This window comes from Macrobrachium rosenbergii, chromosome 41, assembly GCF_040412425.1.
Source record: "Macrobrachium rosenbergii isolate ZJJX-2024 chromosome 41, ASM4041242v1, whole genome shotgun sequence".
NCBI classification, from domain to species: Eukaryota; Metazoa; Arthropoda; class Malacostraca; order Decapoda; family Palaemonidae; genus Macrobrachium; species Macrobrachium rosenbergii.
The window spans coordinates 8,682,568-8,698,305 of NC_089781.1; the positions used below are offsets into that span (position 1 = coordinate 8,682,568).

The 15,738-nt window shown below is 37.9% G+C and overlaps 2 protein-coding genes and 1 long non-coding RNA gene across 3 annotated transcripts in view; 2 read left to right on the plus strand and 1 right to left on the minus strand.

Annotated features, from left to right (window-relative positions):
• Positions 1-12,273, plus strand: part of LOC136826539 (uncharacterized) — a 100,829-nt gene extending 88,556 nt beyond the window's left edge. The window contains 4 exon segments of the mRNA XM_067083722.1: positions 2,174-2,444; positions 2,784-3,437; positions 3,717-3,908; positions 11,939-12,273. Of these exon segments, the coding sequence (XP_066939823.1) occupies positions 2,174-2,444; positions 2,784-3,437; positions 3,717-3,908; positions 11,939-12,132 (1,311 nt within the window). The 3' untranslated portion in view covers positions 12,133-12,273.
• The window catches only part of LOC136826620 (uncharacterized), a 356,833-nt gene that overhangs the window by 171,233 nt on the left and 169,862 nt on the right, over positions 1-15,738 (minus strand). The gene's annotated exons all lie outside the window — the stretch shown is intronic.
• LOC136826615 (uncharacterized) lies at positions 5,659-9,317 on the plus strand. The gene is made up of 2 exons (XM_067083905.1): positions 5,659-8,880; positions 9,144-9,317. Exon 1 carries the CDS (start codon positions 5,794-5,796, stop codon positions 7,174-7,176), a length of 1,383 nt encoding a protein of 460 aa, XP_066940006.1. The 5' UTR covers positions 5,659-5,793; the 3' UTR covers positions 7,177-8,880; positions 9,144-9,317.

The window sequence follows — 15,738 nt, forward strand, 5'->3', positions numbered from 1 at the left end:
ATTTAACTGATGCTAACTGTGATACAATTAACTAAGCAACTTTAGAAGCACAGGCACTAAAGGTTATAATGAAAGCTCCACAATGGACTAAAACTTACTGAGGATGGCTGAGCTGTTCATTTTCCTGTGATGGTTCCTGTTTTCATGAACATTAATGTGAGAAGGCAACTACCAAGCTGAAAACATGTTATTTCCAGATCAACAGTCATGTCATACGCAAAGATTAAACATAAAGGTCCCAGAACGCTATCCTGTGAAACACTAACCTTTTATCACCTTGTTTTCCTAAAAGAGTTCAGAGGTCTGGTTAAACAAATCATTTATAACTAACTATCACCTTGTTCCTGAGGTCATTCAGACATCATCAACAACAACTCCACTTTCAATTACCTATAAAAACTGTGCAGAAGATCCCGTTTATAGCCTCTAACTCTTGGGTTAACACACTATCACACTATATATATATATATATTCAGAGGCAGCACTTCTAGTGTTTAGTGTTATCAACTGAAACGGAAGGCGAACATTGGGCAGTCATGGTTCTCTGAATGTATGGCGACATAGCCACATTCAAATGTTCTATTTATATATTGTGGATTTTCAGCTTCCCTGTCAAAGGTAAACTGGTGGTTTCAAAGCAGTCCTCTTTTCTTTTTTATCTCTTCTTTATAAAAATTACCCGAAAGCATACGACTTTTTTGTGGAATTTATTTTCCTTGGAAAGGCGAAATAAAGGAATCCAGTACAAGAATCCCACCACACATGTACAGCAGTAGTCATATAAAGAAAGATAGTAATCACACTTGGTGATATGGTAATGGAAACGGACGAGGCAGAAATGATCACCGCATTAATGGATTCCTGTACGGTGGTCACGAACAACCATACTCTGCTTACTTAGAGCAACCGTAGGCTTTTACAGCTCAGTAACTCACACTAACCATATCGAATATACAGGTGCCTTACTATTCTTTACGAGTTACATTAACACGTTCACTGCATTGTTATTATTATTATTATTATTATTATTATTATTATTATTATTATTATTATTATTACAAGCCACAAGATCTCTTAACTCTTCGATTTTCTGCCACCACCTTTTTAAATACGGTTACTTCTATCAGTATTGAATCAGAACAGAAAATGTACACAGAAACTGTCACTTTCCCAAATGAAATTAGAACTCACATGTTCATTTACAATGGAGTTGCCATAACTCAGAATGTCGCGTTGAAAAGTTAGAATTTCTTCATATATTTCCCGTTCGGATTCAATGCTTATAAAAAATGAAATTATTATTATTATTATTATTATTATTATTATTATTATTATTATTATTATTATGTACGAAGGAGACCCTCTTTAATATGTTTCATTAAAAATAATGGTAGCATCAGCGAACTTAATCAATAATAATTTTTAAAATTTTTTCCAACAATACCTTCTCTGTGCTGGAAAGGTCACGTAATTCGCTGATACAGACATAATTTTTAATGAAAAATATCATTAATCAAAATGCGCAACTTGGAAACAAATCCTCTACAGCATACAATGTTTATGTTTGACAAAAAGAAGGCAGAAAAAGAAGGCTATGGAGCATCAGACTTAAATTTACGAGCACCAGTCTTTAATAACGCCAGAATGTGGATAATGGTGTTCTTCAGAGAGAGAGAGAGAGAGAGAGAGAGAGAGAGAGAGAGAGAGAGAGAGAGAGAGAGAGAGAGAGAGAGATAAAACAGGTTATCAAAAGCAAGAAGGATTTTTTTGGCATATGACATTAGACCTACCTCTGAGAATTCACCATGACTAACAGACCACTCTTTACAAATATTTCTTGACACGGAACTAGAAGAGTTTATTTATAGTTTGAATACCATACAATTTCACTTGCCGATGGAATGCATTTCTGCTAAATTCCTGGTATGTAAAAGTACCCGACCCAGACATCACTTGGCTCTTAAACTTATGAAAGTTCCTTTTCCAAGCTTTGTTGATTTTTATTTGGCATCTCATGTGAGATCATTCAGAGTAAGGGAAACCACTACAATTTGTTCTCACGTTTATACAAAGACGAAATTAAATGTGAGGTGGAAACACACTACAGTTAAGCAGAGTTGCTGAAAAATGGTAAAAGAATTGAGTCATCTAATTTAAATTTATGCTTTTTCAGGTCTTGGTTGATACGGTGGGCCAATGTTTTGGTATAATTTTTTCTACATTTTTATTACATCTGGAAACCCCGACAGCTATTACAGCTTGGATTTTCAACTTGTTTAGCTTCACCTGGTGCATGACAGGGCCTCCCCTGGGACCACTCATCAATGAATTTGGTTGGAGACCGTTGACTTTCGTGGGGTCTCTTTTGCTCACCATCGCAACGGTTGCCTCCGCTTTTGTTTCTGCTGCCTGGGTCCTCTTTTTCACCTACTCTTTATTAGCAGGTATGAGAGAACCCGGGGATTTAATTGACTCTGAAGCCTCAAAGACCTGAATGTATGAAAAAAAAATCAGTAATGAAAATGTTTATGAATATGTACCTTTTTTAAACTGGATAACGATATCTGATAAGTGAAAGAAAGTTCCAGTTACAACAATGACTCTTCCAAAGTTTTTTTTTATAATTCTGACCACGAAGATGCACACAGTCACATCTTCCTAAACCTTTTCTTTAAGTTTGCAACGCCAAATGCATTGAGGTGCTATATATTCTTCCCTAAAAATAACTCTACTATTTCTGTATTGCATGAACCTTCATTACATAATGCATTGCACATTTTCAGGTATAGGCTGTGGAATCATATCTAACATCAGTTACATGATTGTGCCTCACTACTTCAAGAAAAGGAGAGGTTTAGCCAATGGTATCATAATGGCGTGGGATTGTGGGGGCCAGTTAATAGGGCCCCCTCTTATTGGGATGCTGCAGGATGAGTTTAGCTTCAAAGGCGCCACCCTGATAATTGGAGGGGTCATATTTAACTCGTGTATTGGTGCCGCTGTCTTCCACCCAGTCGAGTGGCACAAAAGACCTAAAACTCCCAAGATTCGCGGACCACATGACTCTGGGCATTTCGTCAGGAATCCAGTGGAAGCAACGCCACGAAAGAAAACTCCTGAGAGCATCAGGACGACTATGATGCGACTTTTGAAATCCACAGTAAAAGACCTTGGCATACTAAAGTCCTTCAAAGCAATCATCATTTCCATTGGCGTCACGGTTATTTTCAACGGTTACCTAAATTTCTTGGCTTTCGTGCCATTTGCCATGCAGGAGGCTGGCTACACTCTCCGGGAAGCTGCTCAGTGTGTTTCGGTATCTGCAGTTTGCAACATGGTGACCCGAGTAATCGTTGCAACGTTATCAGACAGCAAAAGATTTAATTTTCAGATCATGATGATGGTTGGGAGCATGACCATCTCTGCAACTATGATTTGTAAGTATTCATACTTCTTTCTATTGATTTTTGCAAAATATTTATCAGCAGCTGCATCTTAAAAATTAACCTTACTGGAACAAAACAACTGAAATATTGCTTATTAAGAACATACAGCTCAAATACTAAATCTATATGATGCAGATTTTACTGAAAAATATATCTAACTTTCTATCTGGAAGGAGCGGACATATGAATAACACGAATTAAACATTTCATTAGGACCCACTGTTCCACATGATTGCTAAAAAAAATCCTTGTCATTTTCATCATCTGCAGGTTTCACTTTTACAGAGGATCTAACCACAATAAAGGTTATAATGGGGATATGGGGCTGCGGAGTTGGCACCTTTATGAGTATTTTCAATCTCACTATGGTTCATTACATGGGGTTGGACAACTTCACATCTATGTTGGGAGCTTCTATGCTATGCATCGCCTTCGGTTACCTTACAATCGGACCTTTTGCAGGTATTATTTTTTTGCAATGTCAGGAATATCACTGTAATGAACAAACACATATAAATTACCTTATATAGGACATGAATGACAGCAAATGTCCCTTTGGCACAATATTTCATTCCTCTCTCTTTAATATTTTTCTAGCATACTTGGGATTTTGACTAAATGCCCCCTCTCCACTTCCTTGCCTCCAGCGGCGTCCTGAAGAATCTGCTCTCTTTCGATCCCTTTTCATTTTTCTCAGTAATGACATCCTCTAGGTCCCATCACTAACGATTTTTTTGAAGATGAGTCTGTTCTTCACAAATGATCCTCCTTTCAAATTCAGTAGCTCGTTTTCTGTCCACACGGGCAAGCTCAGCTCGGTAAACTTTGCCTCTTTGTGGTCTAAGCCTGTTGTGAGCATTTATGATGCAGTCCAAACGACTTTGGTTGGATAATGAGAGCCTGGAAGTGAATGACACAGGATCGAAGAAAATCATAAGAAGAAAATCGCCCTGTGTATTGTTAAACAATGTGCGCAAAGATAAAAGCGACAAGGCAGAAAAGGATGTGGCGTAAAGAGTGGCTACAAAGAAGAGAAGACATAGGAAATCATGTGACAATATTGCGGGAACTGGGACATACAGAAAAAATATTTGATAAAAGCTATTTACAAGAAAATAAGGAAACAATGCACAGGTTCATCAACAAATAACTGCTAACTTTTGATTCTGTTTTTGTTTTTCCATAGAAGATGGCGGTGGCTTTAGACTGGACTATAAGATTATATATATTATTATATTTTCCCAAGAATCCCAGCCACCAAATGCTTCATTTAAAGCTGGAAAATACAGCAGTGCATTTTGGGCACTGCCTGACAAGGAAGGGCAAAAGGAATATAGGCCCCTCCCTTAATCGCCTTTCAACTTTTTCTTCTTGAACATGTGATGCGGTGGGAGACTTTGCTTTCAGATGTTAAGTCTGGCCGGAGGCAGGAATAGCCCTGGGGAGGCAGATTAAGAGAGGACAGCTGGCATGAACACCTGGACTGAGTCATAGATGATCCCCGCACATAGGGAAACGACACCAACCCCAATCTATCTGTGGATAACCTCCTGACCCCTGACTGAAGTCATATAAGGGTCTCACTGAAGGAACAAGCAAGAGAGACATTTCTGGATGTGAGCGAGACACGTCTCCACCTTCCATTCCTGACTCCTTCAGAGAGCCATGCCCTACCATGTCGTACTATCTTGTAGGGACCTTTAGTCTTCTTACCAGTGAAGCCCTTAGGCCTTCCTCTGCGGCCATTACCCTCGCTGAAGCCACCTCTTCTACAAGGTAAAGTGATCTGCTGCAAAGGTTCAGTCGCACTGTTTTAATTCTCGTACTGAACTTCCTACTCCCATTTCTAAGTGACAATGTTTCCATATCAATCTTGCCTTGTTAGGGCAGTGTTACTGAAATGCCTGTGTTTAAATAATTACATAAAATCGTGTGTTCAAGGCTTCTTGGCACCCTCTGTGCTCGCCTTGTCCTATGTATATTTTACTGTCCCCTTACTGGCTTTTAATTCGTGAATCTCTCCGTTTACAGAGGGTTTGTTAGCCGTGGAAATCTCTCTTGACTGTGCTTTGCCTGCCTGATTAGTCCATTTCATCTTCTGATATTATTTTCATTTCATGTAAATACACGTAATTTTAAACTTACCCTAACATGTTTACTTACAAAAACCTTGTGAGTAGAGCCCTCAGCTCAGATAAATTCCCCCCTTTTTTCTTGTTTTTTACAATTTCCTGAATCAACAGCAGTCATATTTTGTACAAAAATAGAGGTAAAGAATTCATTCATGTAGAGTCTATAACTGGCTCTGGTAAGCATTTCCCCATGCAAGCTCACTGGGACGTAAAATATGCCCTCTTCTTTCACCTCTGGCACCCTTCCGCCCAAGAATGGACACTTGCAGAGACCCGTTGTAAGTGGGTTCTACAAGAAAGCCGGGCATTCCACTGAGCAGTGCCAAAACAAGCCCCAGGCACCACCCACAGTGCCTTTCAAACCGTCTCCGGGGAATCTACCAACTAACAGGCCTGCACCCTTCACAGGGGAAGTGCCACGAAGAGATTCCAGCCAGAGCTATTGCACAGCTTGCAAAGTTTACGGCCACTCTCCCACATGGGCAAAATGCACTAATAATAAATCAAGTGCTCCTGCCATCACCTTGGCAGTTACAAATCCAAAGTCCTTAGGCCCTCCAGCCGAGGATCCCATATATGTGGCTCCTCCTCGAGGTAGCTACCCTGCACGCCTGCTCAAGGCGTTTGATGACTCTGGCCCCCAAATTTCCCTCATAAGGAAAGACAAAGTTCCCTATGGAGCTACCATTAACCGACGTAAACTCATCACAATTGAGGATATCAATCAATTCAAAATGATACTCCCTACTGTTCAGCTGAGAGTCACAAGACCTCATAGATCCAAAATTTACAACCTTGAAGTAGCAAGCTATATTCCTGGGGGTTATGGCATCCTCCTGGAACAGGACTTCCAGTCCCCAGCTAAGTTACGGCAATCCAGGGGTCCAAATCCCCCAAAGCATTCATTAAGCATGAGTAGGCCTCAAACGCCTGCACTCATTACACTGCCAGTGCCACCCAAGTACGATGTGCAGTGGCCCCCTCCATCACGATTGATTCCAGATCCCATTCCTGTGCCTGGCCCTGCCCCAATGCCGGTGCCAGGGCCCCAAATAGATCTCTCTCCAGAAGATCCAAAACTCGATTCACAATCTCTGCCCGTGCCACTTGCTTGCACTGAGCAGTGCCAAGCTCCGTCTGTCCCAAACAACAAGCAAATTCCAAATAAAATCATAGTACCAGACCCTGCCTTAGTACCAGCGCCAGAGCACGCCTCCGATCTCCATTCAAGAGATCCCAATCAGGATCCCCTCTCTCCTCCCAGCCTGGCTCCGCTACCAGTGCTGGTAAGAGAGACGGATCCTTCCAACCACAGCAGAAGCTCAACCGAAGGTACGGCCTCACAACCCGTGCCTGAGCTGGCCATGGTAACCTGCGAGCCCGTCACGCCCACCGTGACCTTTTCCTCTCTTTCCTGGTCCCCCGCAGACACGACCATGGGTAAAGATTCTGCCATGTCTCAAATGGCTGATGAACTCACGGAACTGCAGCAACTTGGGATAGAGCCTGAAATGAATACCCCTGCTTCCCCTACCACGGAGAACCATCGACCTAAAGAGATCTGCGGCAGAAATTACTGCGTAGGTAACGTCAGGTAGCTTAAAGAGAGCTGCTGAACTCTCCTGGCACCAGTGGAAATTTGGTACAGTGCCACCCTTTTATCCTACGAGGACTTTGGCACCTCTATCCAGAAGAGGATGTCAGGTTTCCTCACCTATTTATTTTTCTTATAAATCTGTAATTTATTCTTTTCCTTTAACATTTTTCCTTTCATTATTTTGTTCAATTGATTAATCATATTATTTTACGCCTCACAAAGGCTTATATTTTACCTTGTTCCCACTCTGCCAATGCAGAGTGCAATTGACAGGCATCCTAATTTTTTAAGTCCTATGACTTCCTTTTGAAGCCCCTTGGGAAAAAGAATAAACCTAAGCCATTTTTCGTAGGCTAAAGAGTATAATTTCGGCATATTAATCATCATTTTTCTTTAATCTTACCATTTGCCTTCTTTGTTATTCCCTTGTAATTTAAGTACCGAGTCTGTGAATTGAAAGACCGTGTACTTACATATTTGTCTGTCCTTCATTGTACTTAGCTTCGTGCTCATAAGCACCATTGACTTCAGTGCCACATCTGGCACTGTGCTGTCAACTTAACCTGGCGACACCTAACAAAGACGATGTACATTTCATTGTAATGCCTCCTCAAAGCAAACTAACTGCATGTCTTTGACTATAACAACTATTAAAAGTTAAGTGTACGATTATTTTAAGACTTACATTAAGGAAATCACTTAAAGTTACTGTGTTTAGTATTTACAGTAACTTTCTTATATTTGTAACTGTTCCTATTTCAAAATAACAGTAATTTATGATTTATTGCATTTTAATACTTATGATCATCTACTCATATTTCTTTTGAGATTTGCATTAAGGAGGTCAATTAAAGTTAGTGTATTTTAATATTTACAGTAAATTTCTTATAGTTGTAATTGTACCAGTTTTAAAGTAACAGGAATCTATGGTTAAAACCTTTAGTTTTCCTTACTCTGCGATTAACGTAAAATATTGAATTCTTTATCAAGTAAATTTTCAGATATCTCATATGACGCAGAGAGATTTAGGTTACTTAATATACATGAGTGCCGTTAACGAGAAAATTAGAGTAATATAAAGCATTTGTCTGCTGAATCCTTGGTTTGGTAGACATGCGCACCCGACTGAAGGTGCGAAATGTCAACTTGGGCGGGGAGTTATTATATTTTCCCAAGAATCCTAGCCACCAACTGCTTCATTTAAAGCTGGAAAATACAACAGTGCATCTTGGGCACTGCCTGACAAGGAAGGGCGAAACGAATATAGGCCCCTCCCTTAATCTCCTTTCAACTTCTCTTCTTGAACATGTGATGCTGTGGGAGACTTTGCTTTCAGATCCTAAGCCTGGCCGGAGGCAGGAATAGCCCCGAGGAGGCAGATTAAGAGAGGACAGCTGGCATGTACACCTGGACTGAGTCATAGATGATGCCTGCATGTAGGGAAACGACACCAACCCCATTCTACCTTAGGATAACCTCCTGACCCCTGACTGAGGTCATATAAGGGTCTCACCGAAGGAACTAGCGAGAGAGACATTTCTGGATGTGAGTGAGACACGTCTCCCCCTTCCATTCCCACCTCCTTCAGAGAGCCATGCCCTACCACGTGGTCCGATCTTGTAGGAACCTTTAGTCTTCTTACCAGGAAAGCCCTTAGCCCTTCCTCCACCGCCATTACCCTTGCTGAAGCCACCTCTTCTACAAGGTAAAGTGATCTGTTGCAAAGGTTCTTCCAGTCAGTCACACTGTTTTAATTCTCGTACTAAACTTCCTATTTCCATTTCTAAGTGCCAGTGTTTCCATATCAATCTTGCCTTGTTAGGGCAGTGTTATGTAAATGCCTGTGTTTGAATAATTACATAAAATCGTGTGTTCAAGGCTTCTTGGCACCCTCAGTGCTCGCCTTGTCCTATGTATATTTTACTGGGTCCTTACTGGCTTTTAATTCGTGAATCTCTCCGTTTACAGAGGGTTTGTTAACCGTGGAAATCTCTCTTGACTGTGCCTTGCATCAGCATCGTCACGCCGACGAATATACTTTCAAGTTTTCCCAGTTATAATTAACCTCTAAGGCCTTGCCGCCTGATTAGTCCATTACAACTGATATTTCATTTCATGTAAATACACGTAATTTTAAACTTACCCTAACGTGTTTACTTACAAATACCTTGTGAGTAGAGCCCTCAGCTCAGATAAATTCCCCCTTTTTCCTTGTTTTTTACGATTTCCTGAATCAACAGTAGTCATATTTTGTACAGAAATAGAGGTAAGTAACGCAATAATTTATTTAGAGTCTATAACTGGAAGCATTTCCCAAGGTTAAATCGAAAAAAAAAAATATATATATATATATATATATATATATATATATATATATATATATATATATATATATATATATATATATATATATATATATATATATATATATGCACTGCTTATAAATGATTAACACTTTTGATTAAAGGTAATCTTATAAAGGAACCAACTGAATAAAAGTTTTAAATAAAAGTTAATCAGTGTACTGTAATATATGCATCTTAATGAACCACAATCGCAAAGGGTTCAGGAGAATGGGCTCTCCAATGACCAAGTTAAATCTTGGTTGACAAGGGTGGTCGATAACCATAAGCTAATAATTAAGGCATGCTGCCAGGTGTGTCATAAACAACTTAACACAGAAATTTCGTCACTTAAACGCCATCAGGACAGCACATGATTTTATAGGAGTTGGCTTTATAAGAATTTAATTTCTTGTAAATAAGTATCTTTCTCAGTTTGTTCTTATTTTCTTGTGAACGGTTTTTTCCAAAAATTTTTTCCTGCATGTCTGAGTTCCCGCAATATTGCCACATGACTTCCTATGTCTTCTCTTCTTTGTAGCCACTCTTTACACTACAACCTTTTCTGCCTTGTCGCTTTTATCTTTGCGCACACTGCTTAACAATACACAGCGCGATTTTCTTCTTGTGTGTCCTACGATCCATGTTGTCGTACACAACTCGATCCTGTGTCAATCACTGTCAGCCTCACACTATCCAACCAACGTCGTCTGGACTGCAGCATAGATGCGAACGACAGGCTTAGACCGCAAAGAGACAAAGTTTACCGAGCAAAGCTCGCCCGTGTGGACGGGGCCTTAGCTTCCAATGGTGCCTGGGTGCTGTTATTATTTGCAATGTTCTTTCTTTTTTATCCCCTCACTACACCTAAGATAATGGATCGGTTGCCTTAATGCGTCTTCTCCAACTACTTTTATCCTAATCATCTTCCTCTGCTAAACCCTCCTTCAAATCCTCCGCCACTTGATCACATCTAATCTCTATTTGCATGAATCTAAATGGTATTTCTAAAAGGAAAACAAGACAGTTTTTCTAATGCTTTGAAAACCAGGTTCCTTCCTTTTTCTCTCGACCTTTCCAATCAGGACAATCAAGGGCGAGTATTTCAAAGATTATGATGTTCAGCATAACATAACCGTGGATTTGTTTCTCCATCATCAGTATTGCCATCACCAGTATCACATGCTTAGTTTAAAAGTAAGATTTTTTTTTCTTAATGTGAAACATGATTTGGACGTTGGTGAGGCATATGATATGTGGTCAGCCTGGCACATGATTTCATGTCAATAAGGTTACATCACTTTCCTGTCCATTATCATCATCAGTATCATCATCAGTATTGCCATCACCACTATCACATGCTTAGTTTACGAAGTAAGAGATTTTTTCTTAATGAGAAACATGATTTGGACGTTGATAAGGCATATGATCTGTGATCAGCCTGGTGCATGATTTCATGTCAATAAGGTTACATCACTTTCCTGTCCGTTAGGTAAAATTATTTCTGGCTAATGAAGGGCTGGTTCGAATATGTCAATAGGGTACGTGACATGATCATTAAGATGCAAAACAGCTGTCAGAGGTAATGAGAAATTAGAGGTCTTCAGTTCGGTACACACACACACACACATATATATATTATATATATATATATATATATATATATATATATATATATATATATATATATATATATATATATATAATATTATATATATATATATATATATATATATATATATATATATATATATATATATATATATATATATAATGTATATTATATATATATATATTATATATATATATATATATATATATATATATATATATATATATATATATATGTGTGTGTGTGTGTGTGTGTGTGTGTGAGTGTGTACCGTACGAAAGACGACTGAAGGCCTCCAGTTTCTCATTACCTCTGACAGGTGTTTTGCATCTTAATGATCACGTACCCTGTTGACATATTCGAACCAGCCCTTCATTAACCAGAAATACTTTTACCTAACGGACAGGAAAGTGATGTAACCTTATTGACATGAAATCATGCACCAGGCTGACCACAGATCATATGCCTTATCAACGTCCAAATCATGTTTCTCATTAAGAAAAAATCTCTTACTTCGTAAACTAAGCATGTGATAGTGGTGATGGCAATAGTGATGATGATAATGATGATGATGGAGAAATAAATCCACAGTTACGTATCGGCACATAAATTTACAAATATATCTCTACAGAGGGTTTTCGGGAATCTGTTCAAACAGTTTCCCGAAAGCTCTCTGTACAGATTTAGTTTTAAATAACTGTGGATATCTTTCTCCATTTCAAGACTCATGCTACTATGAGTATTTTTAATGATGATAATACTGATGATGATGATGATGATGATGATGATGATGTTGGTATGATTCACAGGTTACGTCAAGGACGCGAGTCAGAGCTACTCCGCCTGCATCTGGGTTCTTTCCAGTATCGTCTTTGTGGCTTTCATTTTGTGGATTTTCATGCCAGCTGCAGTGGCCTACGATCTGAGACGCGAACAGAGAAAGAATGAAGAAGACTTAAAAATAGAAGAGAAGGAAAATATTCTCAACTCTGAAGCGATATAGGCTGAAATTTGCATTTTCTCTTCATTGTCCCTAACACTCAGGGAATTGCATGCAGCAAAAATTTGGACAATCATTTTACTTTAGAGTTTTTTCTTAATTGATATTTGATATATTTTATAATGTGCTTAAGTTGAGGAACTTTTTTATTGTTTGGAAGAATGAAAAGCTAAAATCAGAAGAGAAGGGAAATATCCTAAACTCTGAAGAGATATAGGTTGAAATTCGTATCTTATTTCTATTGTCCCAAACACTCAGGGAATTAAATGCAGCAAAAATTTGGACAGTTATTTTACTTAATAGTTTTTTCTAATAGATAATTAATATATTTACATATAATTTGCTTAAGTTAAAAAATTTTTTGTTGCTTGGGGTCGACGTTCATCAAAATATCTATTTCATGATATACATAGTCTCGCATACCGATTATAGAAAAGAATATAATTTGAAATACGAATGCACTTATGTGTATTTTTCTTGAATAATTTAGATATCAGCTCAACAAGGATATATCGTTCATCTCTTGATGCAGCAAAAAAACAATCTTCCTAGTGTCTGTGATAAACGTTTTACCGTAATTTTTGTTTATCGCCATGATTGTGCCTCTTCTCAAAAGTATTTGTAAAAGAGAGAGAGAGAGAGAGAGAGAGAGAGAGAGAGAGAGAGAGAGAGAGAGAGAGAGAGAGAGAGAGAGAGAGAGAGAGAGAGAGAGAGAGAGAGAGAGAGCTTATCTAGATAGTCATCTTAAAATTCTTCACTCTGAAATTATACAGTATATTTGACAGACGTACATATAATACATAATTACATACATGCATAAACACAATCACGTATATATGTACTGTATATACATGCATATAACATATATATATATATATATATATATATATATATATATATATATATATATATATGTGTGTGTGTGTGTGTGTGTGTGTGTGTGTGTGTGTGTGTGTGTGTGTGTGTATATGACATCCATGTGGGGCTTGGTGGATACGAAACTAATAAGGTTTAAGATTGGAGATACATAAGGTAAAAATAGATTAAGAAATGAATTAAAGCTTCTTAGCTCCACTTTTCAGAAAGTCCGTCCCAGCATTAATATTCGGAACAGAAAAATTCAACTTTTAACCAAAAGTAAAATTCTTCCTCAAGATTTTTATGTAAACTAGATTACCACTAAACAATATATAGAATTCATTTTTTTTTATTATTATTCTTGCAATAAAGGATTGTACTCTTATTTTATCTGGTTTCATTCATTCATTATATATATATATATATATATATATATATATATATATATATATATATATATATATATATATATATATATATATGATATATGACACACACACACACCGGTATTTAAACCGACGTTTCGGACATAGTGGCTCAACTCAACAAAATCCAGAGGAACCTCTAGTGTCAGTTCTCACAGAGGCGGTGTGGAATATTTTCGCTTTTGTTAAAAATACTGGCCTTTAGGTGCTGTCGAGAATTCTGAGGATCATCGTACCTGAAATCATTTTTATACGAATTTTAAACAAAATTTTGTGATAGGTATCGTTGTGATTTCTTTTAACTGAAAAATATATCAATATATGAAAAATGTGTGTTACAGAGCAAGAATCTATTAACTGTGTACGATTTTTAGTTATTTAGGCAAGAAACACACTTCAGATATATGATAGCACATGAAGTGAACTACAAAAGATACACTAGTACGTTATTATGTTTTACAAAGCAGCTTAAGATGTATCTATTATAAGCTTCAAGTTTTGACAATAGCTGACTGGCATTTTACGTTGTTTTTAATCAGCGCGTTTGCTGTTACCTACAGCTGTAACTATTTTACAGTGTCAAAACTTCAAGGTTTTCATTTCTCATTTGCTAAATGAACTTGACTATATCTTGCCGCAACACCAGCCGTCAACACGGGGTCAAACGAAATAATACTCATGTACAGAAAATATGGCATTTGACAAAATTCATGTATTCAGTTCCCCCCGCCCCCGATACCTCCATCGACAGAACTGTGCAAGTGAAATAAGGCCTCTGAAATATTTACAGCAGCCCATTTCACATTACCCTTCCGAGGACTAAGACTGAGTGTACGGTTCTTACTAAATGGAAAGAGGAAATATTTCAGGCCTACTAATGGCTCATGATCGCAATACCTAAATGACAGGTCATTTCTCTCCCTTTATCGCAATTTTTTTTAATGCACCAAGGTTTCTACATTTCCTGGAGAGCTTGAGGAGTACATATATTCACCGACCTAAGAAATATATTCTTCAAGATGCTTTTTTATAGCTTTTGTAACTATTTATTTCTGATCTACACACTGATATTTTCCCTTTCCACGAATTCTCATAAAAATACTTTGAATGAAAAGCTAACAGGTTTTCTCGCAAAGAATACCCTGCCTCATGAAATGTTTCGCAGTTTGGAGGAGGATCAGTTTACACGATTATTCCATCCAATTTGGGCCATAACATCCAAAGGCCATTGAAGTTTTGAGGGAAGAACATATGGAGGTGCAGAGGATCCTTCGTCAAGACTAAATTACGAAGATCATTCAAAATAATGCAGCATCAAAACAAAAGTTGTATCTTCAATTGAATTTCCATATTCAATCTTAGACAGCAAACCCACAAAAAAAAAAAAAAGGTATGGAGCAGTAACAGTGGGAATGAATATAGCTGTCAATCCATCAACCATCAGCTCCTAATTGGACGGGTTGGTATCGTTTTCGGCTAGCACTCTGCTGGGCCTGCGTTCGATTTCCCGACCGGCCAATGAAGAATTAGAGAAATTTATTTCTGGTGACAGAAATTCATTTCTCGGTATAATGTGGTTCGGATTCCACAATAAGCTGTAGGTCCTGTTGCTAGGTAACCTATTGGTTCTTAGCCACGTAAAATAAATCTAATCCTTTGGGTCAGCCCTAGGAGAGCTGTTAATCAGCTCAGTGGTCTGGTTAAACTAAGGTATACTTAACTTTTCCATCAACCATGGAATTTCTCATCTTTTACCATAAGAATTTAATTAGAGCCTAAGAATGTAAGAAATGAAAATTTCCATTATTCGCTGGACACTATTTAAATACGATTTACTAAGACACTTGCATGATTTTGCAGCTTTATTATTTTCTAAGTTAGGTTTCCAAAGGTACAAGGCTGCAGTAAGGTACACGCTAAAAAAATAATAACATAGTGATTCAATATATTTCCTTCACTTCATAAGGCTAAGACACACAAAAGCACGTTTGAATGAATTGCATCTACATTTATGTTGAGGAACATTACTAATTACTAAGCACTATGTGACAATCGGTGAATTTTACTATGCATTGCATCAGGAACAGAAAGCACGCAGGCAGGAAGAAGCACGAAACTTTCTACATAAAAAATGGAAATGAGTTCATTTTTCAGAACTAACAAGGACTAATTATTTGTGAGCAAGTAAGAATGGTTTATGCACGCCGTCAGGATTCAACTTTTGCCTTGTTCTCCCTTCTCGGGTTATTGTCTTGACAATAAACAAGATATTAATCCTTTCCTACTACGAATCCTTAAAAAAATCAGAATCACAACTATTAGAATT